At 45.1% G+C, this 19,552-nt stretch overlaps 1 protein-coding gene across 7 annotated transcripts in view; it reads right to left on the reverse strand.

Moving 5' to 3' along the window:
* The window catches only part of BPIFC (BPI fold containing family C), a 42,267-nt gene extending 23,239 nt beyond the window's left edge, over positions 1–19,028 (reverse strand). For 2 of the 7 annotated variants that reach the window (XM_060023909.1, XM_060023910.1), the window contains exons 1-9: positions 18,932–19,023; positions 18,120–18,153; positions 16,479–16,572; positions 12,459–12,582; positions 10,674–10,794; positions 5,672–5,800; positions 4,392–4,547; positions 4,206–4,269; positions 1,957–2,017 (exon numbers count right to left, since the gene is read on the reverse strand). In XM_060023909.1, the coding sequence (XP_059879892.1) occupies positions 1,957–2,017; positions 4,206–4,269; positions 4,392–4,547; positions 5,672–5,800; positions 10,674–10,794; positions 12,459–12,582; positions 16,479–16,520 (697 nt within the window). In that variant the 5' untranslated portion in view covers positions 16,521–16,572; positions 18,120–18,153; positions 18,932–19,023. Of the gene's footprint in view, positions 1–1,956; positions 2,018–4,205; positions 4,270–4,391; positions 4,548–5,671; positions 5,801–10,673; positions 10,795–12,458; positions 12,583–16,478; positions 16,573–17,941; positions 17,999–18,119; positions 18,154–18,931 lie in introns of all 7 variants that reach the window. The other 5 variants (XM_060023905.1, XM_060023904.1, XM_060023908.1 and 2 more) reach the window with 5 other exon arrangements.
* Positions 19,029–19,552: the final 524 nt, after the last annotated feature.

Here is a 19,552-nt window from a genome sequence, read left to right on the forward strand (position 1 = left end):
TCTCTTTCCCTACCTCTCCAATCTGTTCTTTTTTATTCATCTATCTGCATCCACTCATCAATCCATCTGTCCAGCCATCATCTCCTTTCATCCCTTTATCAAGTTAATATTTATGAACCTAGTGTGAGTTAGGCACTGTGCTCGGTGTTGAGAACACGGAGAAGACTCAACGTCCCTGCCCTCAATGAACTCACAGTCTGAAGGAGGAGACAGACATATAAACAGGAAATTATAATACAGCATAATAAGAGCAGATCTGTAACTGAGCTCCAGAGGGCCTACTACAAACATAGTCTTATAGTCTTCCCCATCTTGGTATCGGTAATTCCACTCTTCCAATTTTCTAGTTGCTCAGAGTAAACCCTGGCCTCATGCCTGACTCCCCTCATGACCCACATTCAATGTGTCAGCAAATACCACTGTCCCTACCCTCCAGGTACATTCGAAACCTGAACATATCTCACCATCTTCGTCACTCCATCCAGGTCACTGCCTTCCTTGCTCGTATAGGTCACTGCACTAGCCTCTTAAGTGGTCTCCCTGCTTCCACCCCTGAATCCTGTCCTATTATTAATAGAGAGAAACCAGAGGGATCTCCTTAAAATATAAGTCAGCTCATGAAAGCTGTGCTCAGAACTCTCTCAGGACTTCCCATCTCAGATGAAGAGCCAGGCTTTGTAGTGACCTACAGAGCCCTGAAGGTCTAGCCGTCTGCTTTCTCCTCGTTCCCTCTGCTCTCGGGATGGACTTCTCAACATCCCTCAATGCGCCCGGCAGTGCTCCCACATGGGCCTTTGAGCCTGCCGTTTCCTCTGCCTGGAATGTTCTTCATCCAGATCTAGGAGCGGCGTACTCCCTACTTCATTCAGGTCTTTACTCTAATGCCAGCTGCTCAGTGGTGCCTCTCCTGGCCATGCTATTTTAATCAGCTCCTTCCCTGCTTTATTTTTCTTCTTTCCACTTATCGCAACGATACCATAGATTTTACTTATTATCTTGCTGGCTGGCTGTCTCCTCTCACTAGCCCCATGAGGGCAGGGATTTCTGTCTCACAGGCTTACTGCGGCATCCCCAGCACCAAGAACAGCACCCAGCCTATTACAGGGGCTCAGCATACCGTGGCAGGGTGCGGGGGCTGGGGGGGGGGGCGTAAGTGGATGGAGTGCAAAGAGAGATCTGCCCCGAAGTGTCATGTGAGCGTTGAGGAGGCGGGACTTTGGGGTGTGGGCTGTCAGGTAGGATTTCTTGGGAGAGACTATGCCTGAGCTGAGCCTTCAGAGCTAAAGAGGAGTGAACAGGACAAGGGATGCCTGCGGGGTAGGGAGCAGAAGGGGCTGCATCCCTCGGGGCTTAGCACAGTGCTGGCAAAGAAATGGGTGCCCTGTAAATATCTCTTAAGTGAATAGATGGATGGAGGGGAGGAAGAGAAAGCTCTTCTAGGCAGAGAGGACAGCATGGCTGGAGGCAAGGTGTGAGGCGGTAGAAGCAGTTTGATTGCTGGAGCAGACAAAGGTGCAAGATGAAGCCCAGGGAGGCGAGAGGGAGCCAGAGCACGGCAGGTGGGTCTCGCAGTCCATGTTAAGGTATTTGGACTTGATCCTGAAGGCAGCTATAGGAGCCACTGGAGGGGTTAGAACCAGGGGAGAACTGGTCGGGATGAGCATTCATCATTCTGAAGGGGATGGATTTAGCGCCAGAGCTGGGATTCAGGCTCACGACAGTTTAATTCTTTGCCTTGCATCTAGTTTCCTGAAGTCACCCCCACCTGCAGTGAAGCTGGTTAGCAGCAGAAAAGAGCGGGACCTGCACACGGGCAGGTCCTCCCATGCACCTTCCTGCGGTGCTAGTTTGCAGAGGGGAAAGCAGATGGGGGAGCTGGAGCAAAGCACACCTGGAGAGCACCTGCGTGTGAAGGTGGGAGGAGAAACACCCAGAAGAGACAGTTCTGGGACTCACCCTCCAGCATGCTGAGGTTGGCATTCAGTGCCTCCACCTCACTTGTGATAATGGGACAGAGCTGGCCATAAAAGGAATAAAAAAAAAAATGCAGGTTATCACATTGTACTGGAAACCACTGTTTAAGGGCCTAGACCCCAACAAAGGCCTTCCAGTGAGGAGACATTCTCCCTTTGGACTCTCCCTTAAATTAGTTGATGCCTATGGGCCTCAGGTTCCGTATGTGTGGGTGGCATGACGTTGAATGCTGGCTCAACTTCATAGCAACCGGGACCACACCCACTCAGCCCCATAAAAGAACAAGCCCTTGGCTTTCATCTCTGCAGCATGACAGGGCATGTGCCCCAGTCCATGTTAGTGCTACGACACCTGGGGAACCTGCTGCCTGCACGGCTGAGCCTCTCCCAATGGCAGGGATGCCCCTGCCTGCCACCTCTGCCATCAGCATGCCAGGCCCTGCCAGGGAGAGTTAGAGCAGGGCCTTTATTTCCTTGCTGGGCTGCTCGGAGAGCCCATTAGATCAGACATCTATTTAGATCAGAGCCCCTTTTGGAATTAGAAAATCAATTTTGAATCAGACCCAAGCACATCTGTAGGAAGCAGGAAGAGTATCAAGCTCGATGCCGTGTGCCAGGAGTGTGCTGAGCACGCAGTGTGGTGGTTACTAGCAGAGGCTCAGGAGCCTGGCTGCCTGGGGTTGAATGCCTTGGCAAGTTACTTGTACTCTCTGGCCTCAGTCTCCTCATCTGCAACGTGGGGATGATAGCTGTATCTACTGCGTCAGGTGACTGTGAGTAGAAATTGAGGCAATCCACGTGAGATTGCCCAGCTCAGAGTAAGCATTCAGTAATGTTAGCTGTTGCCAACCTCATTTCATCCTCACTACATTCCTCAGAGGCAGGCACTACTGGCCCCTATTACAGATGGAAAACAGAAGCTTGGAGAGGGTAAGCGAGCTGCCAGGAGCTAGATCAGTAGGATGTGAGATCTGGCCTGACGTGGCTACACAGCTGTGGTCTGAGCACCCTTGGCCTTTTCTAGCGGCACAGAGGGAACCTAGAAGCAAAGCATCTACGATCTCTAAGTCATACACAAGCTCCAGGCAAACTTAACTATTGGCTTCTTGTCGGAGGCCAAAGGACCATGCCTTGTTTTGAACAAAGGAATGATCAAGTGTGGGGTCCCTGAAAGCAACAGCACTGTTTCCCAGGCACTCTTCAATATGCACATCCACTGGCACTCAGCACCTTTCAGGTAAGGACGGGAAAGGCTGCGAAGCTTCAGTGTCCCCTGACCAGCCGGACAACCTTGTTAGACAAGCTGCTTGACGTCTCTGTGTGTTGATTTCCTCACTGACATTCATTATGCACCTACTGCCTTCCAAGTGCTGAACTGAACACAAGGGGGCTGGAGACAGCCAGACACCATCCTTGCCCCTCTTTTCCAGAAAGGAATCTCCCTTCTTTTCCCGTCCTCCTCACCTCTCTCCTTGTCTCCCCAGAAATGTGGGTAAAGCGTTCAGGGAAGATATTGTCAGGAATGGAAACAGGGCACATGGCCAATTCCATCTTTCCCTTCCTCGGACACTGACTTCTGGCATCAAGATACTTGGATGCCATCTTAACTTATACTGTTTCACTTGGCTGGAAATATTCTTTCTTCTTTCCCGTTCCTTACTTATTCAATTCCTACCTATATTTGAAGGCTCAGTTCAAGTCCTGCACTCTCCAAAAATGTCTCCCAGGATAGGATACTCCTAGGCTCTATTTACTTCATTTTTCCAGTTCTCTGAACCCCCTCAGTCCAACCTAATGACCATGTAAGTATGTACGAAATTCAAATACTTATTCAGTTGCAGTTTCACAAGTCTGAGCTGGTTTTTCCTAAACAGATAAGTTTATTCCTTTTCCATATCCTCAACAGACTCTAGCCTAGAGTGCTGGGCATGTAGTAGGTACACAATAAACGAACCCTTTTTGACTGTTTGCCCACCGTGGGGCGAGGACTTGAGGGAGGGAATGCTGTATTATTTATCTCTGCATCCCTAGCACCTACCATTCTGTTTGGCACACAGTAGGCACTTGAGAAACTACTAAGTTGCAAAGGATGATGTGTGTGAAAGTGCCTCAGATGGTGCTTAGCACACGGTAGGTGCTCAGGAAAGTTTTATTGACTAAAAGCTAATCAAAGCACGGCACAACTGCTGCTGATGGCGTGTTACTATGGCTGTAGAGCCTCTAAAGACTTACCATTTTATTTAAGTTCTTTAAAATGGGTTTCTCCATGGGCTCAGCAAAGGAGTTATACAGGACACTAGGGAAAAAAAAAGATTACAAAAGGGCTTACACAGGATCATATCTGCCAGTTCATAACTGCCCCTAGGTGCCACGTGAGAACCCAGCTCCAGACTGTCCACTGCCCACCAGGGTGCTCACCTGAGCTCTCCAGAAAACGAGATGTCATTGCGGCTCACTTGGGCATTGCAGTCTTGGAGCTTCAGGATTGGGTGACCAAAGTCATTCCGGGCCAGGACAAGTATACCGGTGAAGTAGACCCCAGAGAGAAGCAAGTTAGCTCCTCCTGTGTCTTGGCTGTTGAGAGAAGAAGTGCAAGGTTACTCAAGCCTGGGCAGGGGTGCAGATGGATCTTGTTTCTCTGATTAGCCATAGAATCTAAGCCCCAGGAGGGCAGGAACTTCATCACCTCTGGATTCCTGGCACCTACAACAGGTAGGGGTGAATATTTACTGAACAAATGAAGTAACAAATATGTGAATGGTGACAGCTCTAGGAACCTTGCATTTATTTCATCTTGAGTGCGCTGGCCCCCATAGTGGTTGAGCATGTATTAGGCACCATTCATATACGATGCTTGTTTGGAGGAAGAACATAGGGGTCAAGGTGGCCACACCTTATTTAGGAGGGGCCTAGATGGGGAGGTGACACTTAGATGTCATCTGTGAACTCCTTGAGGGAGTGGTGCTATTCATCTCCATGCCCCAGGATTTAGCTCATGGCCTGACACAGAATAAGCACTCAATCTATGGTTGATGAGTCAGCAAAGAAATGAATAATACATGAATCTATGTTTCTTATGGGGGAACATATTATATCCCTACCGTCTACGAGACTGGAGTTCCTGAGACAGGGATGAATGGTACTCAGTATCATTTATAAATGGATACAGTCAGTAGGTACTCAGTAAATGGATATTGAATGACCAAATGGATGAATGAATGTGTCATCCTGGGGCATCAACCAAGGCAGACCTAAACATTACACCCACACGGTGACTTACACATAGTAGGTGGTTTGTAACCGTACCAGGAATTTGATTCTTTTTTTTATCTTCTTTTCTGGCCGCAGCCCACGGCATGTGGGATCTTAGTTCTCTGACCAGGGATCAAACCTGTGCCCCCTGCAGTGGAAGCGGGGAGTCTTAACCGCTGGACTGCCAGGGAAGTCCCAGGAAATCTTAAATGACATGTTGATCAGTGGCTCTGCCTTTAAGGGAAGGATGCTTTTCAGCCCCCTCCTCCCTGCCCTCAGTAGAGATATTCTGATTTAAATCTCTCCTGGAAAGATGCTCTTGAGAAAGATGGTTAATGGCTGAGGGAAAGAAGCCTAACGTCAAACACATTGGCAACTTTATCTACTTCTGATTTCTTGCTCCGTCTCCCCCAGAACAGCAGTAGACTTCTCAGTGGAATACTCACAAAAGTGGAGACTTGATTTCCCAGTCTGTGCTGATGTTGGCAGTGCCGTGCTTGATCAGGGCCCTGATTCCCACCCCAGGCACAAAGGCTAGTGAAGTATTTGGAAGTGAAAAGGCATTGATTTTTATGCTGTAAAACAGGAAACAGAGGAGTTAGTGCAACTCAGCCAGCACATCTCTAAGTAAGGCAAAATCGGAAATGCAGTGGTAGAACTCCCAAGATGGGCAATTGTGAATTCCTATAGAGCAGGGGTCCCCAACCCCCGGGCCACGGACCGGTACCGGTACACAGCCTGTTAGGAACCGGGCCGCACAGCGGGAGGTGAGTGGCGGGCAGGCGAGCGAGCCCTTCATCTGCCGCTCCGCATCGCTCCCCAGGAAACGGGTCCCTTGTGCCAAAAAGGTTTCGGACTGCTGCTATAGAGGAAGGACCCTTAGGTATGCAGTGCAGCCTCATGGCACTGCCTTCTAATTCCTCTCACACCCTTGGCAGGAAGCCCCTTGTATCTAGCTGAGGGGAGAAATGAGCAAGTTTAGGAACAGATTTGCAAACAATCAATCGACTTCTTTAGTTTCTTTAAAGACAAAACACTGCCATCATTATTTTTCCCTTCAGCTGTTCCAGTGTTTCTCAATGCGGGGAAACATTAACATTTTGTTTGTTTGTTTGTTTGTTTTTGTGGTACGCAGGCCGGGCCTCTCACTGTTGTGGCCTCTCCTGTTGCGGAGCACAGGCTCCGGATGCACAGGCTCAGCGGCCATGGCTCACGGGCCCAGCCGCTCCGCGGCATGTGGGATCCTCCCGGAGCGGGGCACGAACCCGTGTCCCCTGCATCGGCAGGCGGACTCAACCACTGTGCCACCAGGGAAGCCTAACATTAACATTTTGGATGGGAAAACTATTTTTTTGTAGAGGACTGTTGTACAAATTGCAGGATATTTGGCATATGTACCAACTAAATGCCAATCGTGTCCCTCCCCCCACCCCTAAATCATCAGGACAATAAACAGCATGCCTTCCTCCCAAATGTCCTCTATGTGGACAGTATCTTCCTTAGTTGAGAAATTTATTTTAGAGCATTAACTCCCCCTAGGATTCTCTGAGCCGTCACACAGGTAACTTGAGGCAGTAGGTGGCATGCAACATACATAGGTAGATGGCCACGTGCATTATGTTATTAGTATGACCATCTATTGAGCAATTACTACCTGCTAGACACTGGAGTAAGCACTTCACATGTGTTACCTCATTTTAACCCTCACCATAATCCTATGAGGCTGCTGCTGATTTTGCAATCTGCAATTCAGAGATGAGAAGATTAGAAACTTGGCTGAAGTCATAGATAAGTGGTAGAACCAGACCTGGAAGCCTCCTCAATCTGTCTTCAGGCTTCTTAACCGGGAGGCTATGGCGCTTCGTGCATCGTGCAAAGGGCACTGGGCTCGGAGCCACGTTTTGTGCTAGCTGTACAACCTTGGGCAAGGCACTTAACCTCCTTCAGTCAGTCACTGAAAAGAAGTGTGACTCATGGGACGGTTGAGAAGACAAAATGAAGCCATCTGTGTATAACTGTTGCACGGGAGAAAGCACTGTTATGAACTAAGATTAGGGAAAATTTTAAAATGTGACAGCCAATAAGAAGCGATTATTTGTTATTTCCTCTTTTCTGCATCCTTTCCTACCTATTCTCTGTCAAATATCCTGAGGATCACTGTGAAAAGAGGATGGTAGAGATTAATGTATCTTGGAAATATTTTCATTTTGATACGTATAGGTCTAACTCATTCTTTGTAATTGCTGCAGAGTAATCTAAGCTATGGATTAAAAAAAATCATTGCTTTGTGGGTAGACATCTAGGTTGTTTCCAGTATTTCTGCATTGTAAACAGTGCCACAGTGAACATCCCCATATATGCTGTTTGTGTAGATGTTTCTCTAGAGAGAGTGCTAAGAAGTGGAATTGTTGGGTCAAAAAGCATGCCTAAAAAAATCCTTAAAAATCACCTCCTAAAATAGCACTGTCTAGGGGCTTCCCCGGTGGTGCAGTGGTTGAGGGTCTGCCTGCCGATGCAGGGGACACGGGTTCGTGCCCTGGTCCGGGATGATCCCACATGCCGCGGAGTGGCTGGGCCCGTGAGCCATGGCCGCTGAGCCTGCGCGTCTGGAGCCTGTGCTCCGCACTGGGAGAGGCCACAACAGTGAGAGGCCCGTGTACTGCAAAAAAAAACAAAAAACAAAAAAAACCCCACTGTCTAATAGAAATATAATGTGAGCCGTATATGTAATTTAACATTATCTAGACACATTAAAAATGGGAAATATTATAATTTGAACATGTAATCAATATAAAAATTGTTAATGAGATATTTTATTTTCCTTTTTCAAAAATAAACAAAATACAGTATGTGTTTTATATTCATGATGTACCTCAATCTAGATATTGCATTTTCAACAGAAATTCTTGACCTGTATTTAGAGCTGATAAAATTTTCAATTGAAAGAGTAAACTTACGTACTCAAATTGTTCCAGACTTAAAAGTTCTTCAGTAACTGAATCATGTGAGTTTTTAAATTAAAACTGAAATTAAAAAAATTAAAAATCCAGTACTCAGTTGCACTAATCATACCTCAAGTGCTCAATAGTGACATGAGGCTAGCAGCTCCTGTTTGAACAGCACAGGTCTGAAATTATTGTACCAGTTTATCTGCTCCCACTAGCAATGCATGGGAATACCTGTTTCTCCTCATCTTTACCTTCACTTTATATTACAGGAATCACCCTGGTTTTTCTGCTGTGGCATTATCATCAGTGTAATTAAATCATTAGATCTGTAAATATATATTTAATGTTCATCTCTCTCACTGGACACTAAAGGCGTATCTGTGTCATTCACTACACTATACCCTATGCCTAGAACAATGCCTTAGTACACAGTAGGTGCTCAACAAATTCTTGTTGAATGGCTGACTGTATTATAATTAGAGCATCTGTCATATTAGACCATGAGGCAAACGAAGCCAGAGGCCAGAGTTAAGGATAGGGGAACAGAAAAATACAAGACAGTTGTATTCTGATGAAACTGTGGGGCTTCAATAGGATTCTTCAACTGTTTTTTTTGGGCGGGGGGCATAGTTGCTTTACAATGTAGTGTTAGTTTCTGTTGTACAATGAAGTGAATCAGCTATATGTATACATATACCCCCACCCCGCTTGAACCTCCCTCCCACTACCCACCTCATTTCATCCATCTAGGTCTCCGCAGAGCACCGAGCTGAGTTCCCTGCGCTATACTGCAGGTTCCCACTGGCGATCTGTTTTACACATGGCAGTGCACATATATCAACCCCAATCTCCCAAGTCATCCTCCCCACTGTGTCCACACACCCATTCCCTATGTCTGTGTCTCTATTCCTGCCCTGAAAATAGGTTCTTCTGTACAATTTCTCTTCAGAGCTTCTTATTTGTGAGACAAAAATGAACCCCTATTTCATCTAAGTCACACTAGTTTTGTTATATTCGGCTGAACATTTTTCCTGGTTCGTACCATCACCCCTACATACCCCAGGGAGCTGAAAGATCTCTGCTTTAACCTATTTCTATTCTTGTTCCAAAACACCTGATGTTTGTCAAAGATGTTTATCAGTTACACCTCAAAGGAAACTCTACAGTCGTCCGCCCTGAATCAGTTCCAGCCTAAGTGCAAGAGCAGTGTCTGTGCCAAGGAAACGTAGAAGCGCCCAAAGGTTGCCTTTGCCTCGTCACCGTGCTAAGATCTCCGCCCAAAGAGGGGACTCGTACTTTGCTAGGCACAAGGAGTGCCGGGCGCAAGGGACTGTGCATGCAGCACTGTTCCTGGAAATCTCTGCCCTTTTCCCCAGTTTCTGATGCTGCACTGGCCTCTTACTCCTTAAACATCTCCCACTTTCCTCCCACGGGGAGAAGGTGTCTTTAGAGCATGAGCTCTCCCTTCTCCATTCCTTGATCAACGAATACAGTTTCTGCTCTGCTTTGCCGAACCTTGTCTCGTTCATCCGGCGTGAGAAGGACCCAGTTGGGGTCCACCCAATCTGAGAGGGTGGATAACAATATAAATATAATCTCAAAACCCTTGGCTTGGGTGAGACAAGGATCTGGATCAATGTGGCAATTCCATTGTTCTTACACTGATGGTCTATGCTGTCACTAAGTATATCAGCTAATCCGTTTTCAGCAGCTTCAGTTTTATGAAGTATCTTCACATTTGTTACATCATCTGCTTTTTATTGTTTACTGATTCTGACAGTTGATTTTATTGCTGTAACATGGTAGAAAAGATTATAGCTGCCACCAGAATTCTTCTTAGGAAGAGAAGTTTATTGGTGGGGAAATTACTTGGAAAAGTATTTAGGATGATCCTTTGGCACCCAGGAGTGGGTGGAACTGCTATGCATGAGCCCAGGGGAAGAAACTGACAGTTGCTCCAGAGAAGGAGAGGAGGTCTAGATAGCAAGAGGGCAGAAAGCGTGTGCCTTGTAATCCACTCCTATGACCTCTGAAGTCTTGACTAAACTTTACAAAATAAGATGTAGTGAGAGCAGATTTGTTTGCGAGACTGATATTGAACTCTGCATCTAAGTTTATGGGGGTAGGGGTAGCAATGGAATGAACAAGAATTTCATTTAGAATTCTGGGGGCAAGGTGCCCACAGCTGACATCTGCATCGAATTAGAACTCTCATTTTAGGAATGAGGAGAGAGCACTGAGTCTCTGAGCAGATGCGCCAGGTACACACAACGAGTGTGCAGCAGAGATGTGACTTGGACCCACGTGTTCTGACCCAAACACCACATGCCGGCTCCATGACCCCTTTTTCTTGGGTGATTTATCTGATAAGCCTTTCACCAAAGGTTGGTTAACTTCTACTCCATCCTGGTGTTACACCAGGACTCATGGTGGCGTATCCACAACACTGAGATTTTAAAGATTAATTTCACTGCTAAAAAGGTTCTTCTCTTTTACTTACTTTATAAGCTTGTAGTTCATATAATCAATTTTCAGAAATTTAGGAGATTCAGAACCTTTTAAATCTGGGATTTTTCTTTCCTTGACCATTTGCTCAATCATCTCCACCCCAGCCTGAATGCCTGTGAAGCAACCAAAGAAAATGTTTATTGATAACAAAGATGATGATGGCATAATATCATTAAACACACAAGTTAAATTTATTAAGTAAGCCATGCTCTTAGATACTGAGAAAACAGGATTCTAACAAGGTGGTTATTATTGTCCCTACTTTGCAGAAGAAGACACTGGTCCTCAGAGAGGCTAGTAAAATTGTCCAAGAACCCAGAGCTAACAGCATGGGAGAATGTTAACACAGGACAGTGTTATAGGAAAAGTACAAAGTATCATCGTTATCCAATTTCACAGATGAAGAAACTGAGCCTCAAAGAGGTTAATTCTTGCCTAAGTCACACAGCTAAGATCTGGGGGAGCCAGTAGTCAAATCTGGGCGATTTGGCTCCAGAATCTATGCCTGACGGCCGGTTCCAGACAGTTATTCTACATTGTCCTTTTTCCCTCCTAGATTCTTTAAATTCAGGAATTTTGGACTGGAGGTCCATGGACTGCTGGGAACACTTGAAGCCCCTGAAATTCTAATGAAAGATTGTGAGTGGGTCATGTGTATGTGTATCTATCTCATTTTTTAGGGGAAAATTTTCCAGGGTTCACATTTTTTTTTTTTTTTTGCGGTACGCGGGCCTCTCACTTGTGGCCTCTCCCGTTGCGGAGCACAGGCTCCGGACGCGCAGGCTCAGCGGCCATGGCTCACGGGCCTAGCCGCTCCGTGGCATGTGGGATCCTCCCGGACCGGGGCACGAACCCGTGTCCCCTGCATCGGCAGGCAGACTCTCTACCACTGCGCCACCAGGGAAGCCCCAGGGTTCACATTTTAATCAGATTCTCAAAGGATCCTAGCACTCCAAAAAGGTTAGCAACCACTGCTTTTGTTTAATCCTGGAATAAACCCATCTTAATATAATAGCACCACAGAACACATTTCTCTGAGCTCGTGGAGAAACAGAGCCCTCTTCCACATTAAAGAGCTTGAGAAAAGTAACTTAGTAATGAAGAATGATCTTTTCATTTTTACCTTCTCAAGGAGGAAGTTTTGCTTATATCCCTTCCTTTACAGCTTAAGCTCACTTCCACTTATCCTATCCTTTTTGGAGATTAAGAAGAGCAGATTTTATCCTCTATAATACTGTGAATAATACTGTAATACGGAGAAGTAAAGACAGAATGTAAAGGATGGAACGATGGAACCGAAGGCACCATCAGACAGCCTAGGTTTGAATCCCAACCCTCACTTACTAGCTGTGTGACTCCGCAAGTTACAAAATCTCTCTGTCCTTCACTTTCCTCATCTGTAACGTGGGGACATTAGCAACTGTGGAGGTGTCTGTTCACATATGTGAAAATAACAGTAGGTAATATTTGTTGGGCATTTGCTATTGTGAGATTCTGTTCCAAGTACTTTATATGCTCTAAGATGTTCATTGTGTATGCATGTGCGGGGGAGAGAGAGAGGGAAAATATGAATCTGTGATGATGTTTGGATATGCCTATTGTTAAGGTGATTATTTTTTAGACAACACCTTTCCCCCAACCATCTTAGTAGCTCTGGATCACCCCACTGTAGAGCTTGTCTCAGTCATGAGACAGACCAATCTGAGCTTCTGGATTTGGGTCACAGACTACACCTGGGAGGTGAGTACAGCCTGGCTTCTGAAAGCATCCAACTCACCATAGTCCAGAGCTCTCTGAGTAGCCCTCGCCTTGATTCCAGGGTAAATGGTCTGAGCAGATGAGATGTAGAGATTCCACAGGAGGAAACATCCCCAGAGGACTTGGACCATCTTTGTACACATCTGCAATTAGTCAACATTTATAGTCCCTTTATTATTCTTAACTTTTTCATTGGCCAATTCCATCTAGCATTTCTAGGCTTTCTCACTTTCACTGCTTACTTCCAGAACTTGCTCCATCCATCCATCCATCCATCCAGTAATCATTTATTGAACACACTGGAACGTATTCTAGGTGCTGAGGGTGTAGAGATGACCTATGTGTGGCCCCTGACCTTTGCTTCCCACAGAATAGTGGGTGAATCAGACATACACACACAGGTGATTGTAACACAGTAAGATATAATGCAATGCAATACAAGAGTCTTACAAAAAATATAGCAATTTGGATATGCCTTGGGAAGGATAATGGGGGTGGGATGGGGGAATTCTTGAGTTTTAGAACAAATGAGTCAGTAGTTTGGAAAGGTGGCCTCAGTGGTTGTGAGGCAACCACTTATCTGCTTAAAGATCCTTGATGACTCTCTTTGGCCCACAGGACAGACAGGTCTAAGCTCTTAGCATGGCAATCAAGGCCGCTCACAACTGGCTCCAAACTTCTTCCAAGCTCCTAGCTCTCCTCCTGTCTAAGTGGTAGTGTTCTGAGCTGACCACACTGAGCTATTTGCTATTCTTCAATTTGTCAGTTCTCTCATGATTGAGGGCTTTTTCGATAACCCTCCCAATGTAAACACACATGCACATACATCTCTTTCTCTGTCTCTCTGCCTCTGGGTCACATACCCACATCTGTCTGGTGAATGCATCCTCCAGGGCCAGCTCCAATGTTCCCTCTGTGAAAGCTCCCCTCACCAGGTCAATCTGACACACGATGGACTTGGAGGCAGCCCCACCTCTTCCACCACTATCCCTCCAGCCACTACACCAGCCAGTATCATTTCATGTGGATGTTTACAACTGCCTCCTTACTGGTCTCTCAGGTTCCCTTGCCCCCTTCTGGCTGTTCTCCACACCAGAGTGGGCCTTGGAAAATGAAAGTCAGACCTCATCATCCCACCCCCTTTCCCGTTAAAACCCTCCAGTGGTTCCCCATCTTACTCAGCATAAAAGCCAAAGCCCTTCCACCAACTGCAAGGCCCTGCCCTGCCCACACCTCTACCTCCTCGATGACCTTCCTTAGCACACACACCTGGCTCACCTGGCCCCAGCCTCACCGGCTGACTTGATCTTTCCTATCACTCTAAGCAGCCTGTACCCCAGGTCTCTGCACTTATTGTGCCCTCTGCCTGACAGAGTCACCCTCCAGATAACCACATGGCTGGGCCTTTCACTTTCTTCAGGTATCTTGAGTGTTGTCTCAGTGAAGCCTTTCCTAACCACTCTATACGAAACACCCTCCCCCATGACCTCGATATTCCCCATGCTTCCCTTGCTTTACTTTTCTCCAAAGCACTTGTCATCACCTAGTATAGTCTACAGATCTTATTTATTTTCTGTCTCTCCTACTGGAATTTTTAGGCTTCATGGTGAAGGACTTCATCACTTCAGCACCTTGAACAGCGACTGGCACACAGTAGGCAATGGGTAAATATTTTTTTTTAATATCTTTATGTTAGTATAATTTACTAACATAAATTACTTAATTACTATAAGATGTAGTATATACTACATCTTTTATGTCGTATAATTAATGGGTAAATATTGATTGATTGATTGAATGAATGAATGAATGTCTCTTCCTTGAAACCATGAAGTGGGCCAGGTATGCCTTCTGAGGTTCCACAGTACTCAGTGCAGTCCTTGATCTTAATATGTACCATCCTGCAATGTGATTGTCTTTACTTGTCTATCTTACTTCTATAACTCTAGAGTCTAGTACAATGCCTGGCACATAGTAGACACATGGAAAAACTTAATAAACATCTTCTCCAAGGAGAAAGGCCACATCTTATTCACTGTTATATTCCTAGAGCTTGACACAGAGTAAGTGTTCAATGTATACTTATTGAATGAATGGACTTGATGAATTAATGTCACTCCATTTTCTTGATGAATGAAGCAGAGGTACCAACAGCAACAGTGACATAGGTTTCTTTTAATGAGACTCACAGCTGAGTGAGTAATACATTCACAGGCCTTGTTTCTAGTTCTGGGAGTTTACAAGCTGGGTGAGCTATCCTTACTGCATTCACACAGATACCCATGGAGTTAACACACAAACATGAAACAAGTCAGGGAAGCATTTGTGGGTGTGGTCAGGGAAGAGGAAGCTGTAGGAGCTGTGCATTCAGACAGAGCAAGGCGTCAGGCCAGCTGGGCAGGGAAGGATGCATAGAGGGGCTGGGACGCAGGAGCAGTCTAGATGAAGGCAAAGGTCATTGTAAGAGGGGTGTGTGTGTGAGAGACACACACACAGAGAGAGAGAGAGAGAGAGAGAGAGAGAGAGAGTGAGCGTCTGTGCTTGGCCAAGATAAGCAAGAAGTTTGATAAAGGGGTTTGTGTGTGCTCTTGGGTAAGGCCAGAGAGGTAGGAAAGGGATAATGCAGACGAAGGGGTGTTCCAGAGAATTTATTTGAAAGGAGCAGAGCAGTCTGGTCAAGGGAGGGAGTGTCCGAGTAGGGCTATTGCTAGCCTATCTTGCGCTTTTGTGTGAAATGAGAAAAGGTGCCCTCTGGAGATATACCAGCCTCTGGCACAAAGTGGGGCCAGAAGAAAGTGTTCTAGGAAAATCCCACACTAGTGCATCCAGCCTGGTGGGGAGAGAAAAGGAGGCTCCACCCATCCCTTGTGTCGGCATTTTGTCTAGCGCACAAGCTGCCCCACTCGTACAGTGGGCCTGTGCTCAGACTGGTGAATGCTCATGAGGGCATTTTGCTAGACGGCCATGAGGTTGAGAGTTAGGGTCTTGACGTGTCTGTTCTGTAGTTCATGAATCCATCTTCAGGTGTGAGAACAGGCTGGCTCAGTCAACCTGTTTACATTTCTCACTTGATCTCCCAGGAGCCTCCTCCATATAATCCCGCCCCCTGCCCATCCCTGTCCAGACAAGTTCCCAAACTCACCCCATGTTTCCTGACTAATATCCATGCTTATGCTGTTCCCTTTTACTCAGGCCTGCAGAAACCCTGTGCATCCTTAAGGTCCATTGTAACCATAGCCTTCTTTCTGAAGCCATTTCTGACTTCCCTAAGCTAATCTCATTTCCTTCTGAACCCTCAGTCAAAATATATATTTATTCACACGTCTATGTTTATTTTTTACTTATTGTCAGTCTCCCCTACCAGAATGTAAGTGCCATGAGGGCAAAGGACTCATCAGGTTTGGAGGTTTTAGAGCCTGGCTTGCTTGGTGTCTTGGACACAGTGAGTGATTGATAAGTCCTGGTAGAAGGAATCAATGAATCATAAGTAAAGGAATAGCCCTCATTTCACTCTACATTACATTATGGTTCTTTGCAGAGGTGGTTAACAGAGCACTTATGCACTAGCGGAGCACATTTACCCATCAGAACAGATGTTGGCCACAGTTCTGGAGCAGGATCGGAGAGGTTAGGTACCGGATCGTGGGCAGCACAGAGGAAGTCTTGGAGGGGTGGCCAGTGTGGCTGGCCTACGCTGGGGGCTGGGGTGGGGGACTCTGAGTAGTGACTACTTACTATTAGATACGGAGGTCTTTCAATCTTTTAAAACTGCTATGGCCTTATGCATTCAGTGTGATGTCTCAGCTCTATGGAGTTGGTTTGGGTAATAAAGGACAGTCTACAGGAAGAAGCTGGGCAGCCTCAGGGTGAAGACAACACTGAGGAATGAGAGTGAGAGCTGAGGGGAAGGAATTCCAGTAGGAGAGGAGGGTCTCTGATCAAGCAACGAGTAATCTGAGGGCTGGAGGAAATGTGAGGAGTGGGATAAACAAGCGTGAAGTCCTCCACATTCTGGGAGGCAGGGTGAGATCAACAACACCTTATACTCAGAACGGATGCAGAAGTTAGGTCCAGTTGGCATCTGTTCTAGGCCTTCCTTGATCCTTTAGTTGTCCTGGGAGTGGTCCAGGGTCCTTGAGAGGGGGATAGGTAGAGATGGATGGCATTGTGGGAGTGAGAGGAACACTCCTGGGGCTTAGATTAGTGGCTATTTACCAACTGGTATAGAAGTATTTCCACGTTTTAACAAATGGTGAGCCATACTGATGTGTAGTCATGCTAATATCACTGTAGGCAAAGAATTGTAAATGGATGTGTCCTGCCTTGGCAGGCATAAGAGAGAAATTCTTTATTGAAGTATAGTTGATTTACCATATTGTGTTAGTTTCAGGTGTACAGCAAAGCAATTCAGTTTATATATATATATATATATATATATGATTATTTTCCATTATAGGTTATCACAAGAGGGGGATTTTTTAAAAGAGGAAAATATTTTCAGAGTAGTGGAAAGCAATGGGAAAGAATGTTAGACCAAAAAGTCTATATTCGTTAGACTGTATGCAAAGTAAGGTAGAAATTATGTCTCTGCCTGGCATATATCAATAAATATTTGCTAACTGACCAACCGACTGGCTTACAAGATTCTGGTGAACTAAGGAAGGTTCTAGAAAATGTTGAAAGAAATGAGAAAACCAAACCATCATATAAATAGCTCTCCATTTCTACAGTGAAAAAGCACAATAAACCAAAGCAGAGGTATTACTTGTGAATGGAAGAACAATTAAAATAATATGTTTGTATTTCTTCACCATTCACAAAACTCACGACAATACTATCATCCTCCCCCCATTTTAGACATGTGGACACAGAAGCTTAGAGAGTCCAAATGACCTGTCCAAGATCACATAATAAGTCAGACTCTTGGGAATCAAACCTGTTCTTTTGGCTCTTAATTCTAGTGTTTATGGTTTTCTTTCATTTAATGACTTGATAGTGCTAGATTTTTCATTTTAATCTGGGAATTTTAAATAGGAGTTGCTTGATGCCATCTTATATGTGGAAAAATTCATTAAGCATCTGGAAAATTTCAAGCATCAAAGTGCAAATCCCTTTGTATTTTCTTGGGTACAAATGGAGTTTTAAATTCCCTTCCAGCAGCGAAAAACCTGTTTTCACTTCTTGGTTAAAGGAAGTTTCTGAAGTGGTCTGCTTTGATGGAGATCCAGGAACTCAAAACTGCACATAGAAAACACATATTTTTCCTCTAGAAATTTTATGAGTGAATAAAATTACTGGGCTCTAAAGGGACCGATTGAATGTAACTTTCAGTTTAATTGTTTGGGTAGGATGATAATTTATGGGCAGGGGAGGAATAGAAACTTGTCAAGCCAGGAGATGACTCCTAAAAGGTTAGGTAATTTGGCGGACAAGTAAGGGCAGGGTAAGTTGCCTGTTAAAAGAAGGAATCCAAGATGATTTAAAAACCTGCAAGCAAGTTACCTATTTCGTTGCTTCTGAGGAATTGCTTCTTTCCAATATTCGAAACCTGAGAAGTCACTGCATTGCCATACCAATGTTCAGATAGAATAACACTTGTAAATTACTTGAGCCATTTTGATGACCGGAAATAAGAACACTCAAGTACAACTCAGAAAATTGCTGAGACAGATCAACTTACCATTACCACTCATGAAGGAGAGCTTTGACAGACTCTGGAAAAATTAAGAAGGACTGATGAATGAATGAAACGTAGCCTTTAAAATAGAGGCAAAGTTTGAGAAATTAAATTCAATTGGTTTAAAGAAGTCTAGTCTACAAGAATATTCCAACCTAACAGTTAAGACAAATAATAGCATTGGTAAAATGTCTATATCAACAGGTATGGAATATGGGCAGAACTGGAGAATATTTCAAGGGATTCAGCACACACATCTGATGTTATACCAAGATCTCTAATGACAAGGGCCTTGAAAATTTACACCAAGTCTTCCCTCACCCCCCAAACTTTATACTTAACACAAACAAGTTAAACAATTCAGGCAGATGGGAAGGTCCTTTGCTTGGCAGGATCTAGGTCACTGATATGGTTTAAGACTTGGTCCCAAAGCACAGAGATCACAGCGGTTCCTTCATCTGAACCACACCAGTTGAGAGACAAGTGTGAATTTTCTGTGCTGGGTGCCCCACTGGAATGGAGGCAAAAATAAGTCCAGACTACTGAGCAACACTTTTAACACTGCTGAAGGATGCAAAACTAAACATGTAGTCCAAACCAACTCTTGTTTCTTTCTTAGAGCTGTTAGTCTTCAGTGTGAGTGACATAAAAAAGAAATAAAACAGAAAAACCTAGGCAGACAAAAATAATTCAGGATACGTGACAGGGGCCTGTTCAAGGTGTCCTACCAGATCTGGGTCATCTCCAGCAACAAGGTAATTTCCGTTGGGAGACTGTGCACTGGCAGAGACCTGAAGTTTGTTCATGGTTCTTACCTCAAGCAGAGGAAGTATCCAAAGCCGGGGAGCACCTTTGATTCCCTCTGCCTTTGAAGTCGATGCGCTTTCCACTTGAGGTTTGAACTCAGCTGCTGCAAAGACAAGGTAATTAAGTCTAAATCATCTAGGGGTGGATTTTTTTAAAAAGCCTCTTTCAAAATGTGACACATAATTGCTTCACTTCAATTACCCAATGACTTGAATGAACACTTCAGTCGCTACCTAGATGAGAAAACAATGCCACCTATGCAATAATTATCTCTCTAACACACACACACACACACACACACAGACACACACACACACAGAGACACAGACACACACACAAACTTGTGAAATTTTTATGGCTACTTCACCAGAATGCTTAAGCTAAGAATTCCAATGCATTGAAAAAGGTGTTAAATTGTACCGAATTGGAAAAGGAAGAACTTTCCTTTCTGGGATAGGAAGCCAGTTTCCCTTGGTCAGGGTGCCTGCAGTTGGTGGTGCCACTACTGCCCAAAATACCTTTTGGATTTTTGGTGGAGCAGATTCATTCTGAAAGCATGAGGCTTGATAGCCACGCCGACCTAGTTACCATCTTTATCTTTCAGGGTAGGACCAGAGATGGCATTTCTA

This window comes from Delphinus delphis, chromosome 11 (assembly GCF_949987515.2).
Source record: "Delphinus delphis chromosome 11, mDelDel1.2, whole genome shotgun sequence".
Lineage (NCBI taxonomy): Eukaryota > Metazoa > Chordata > Mammalia > Artiodactyla > Delphinidae > Delphinus > Delphinus delphis.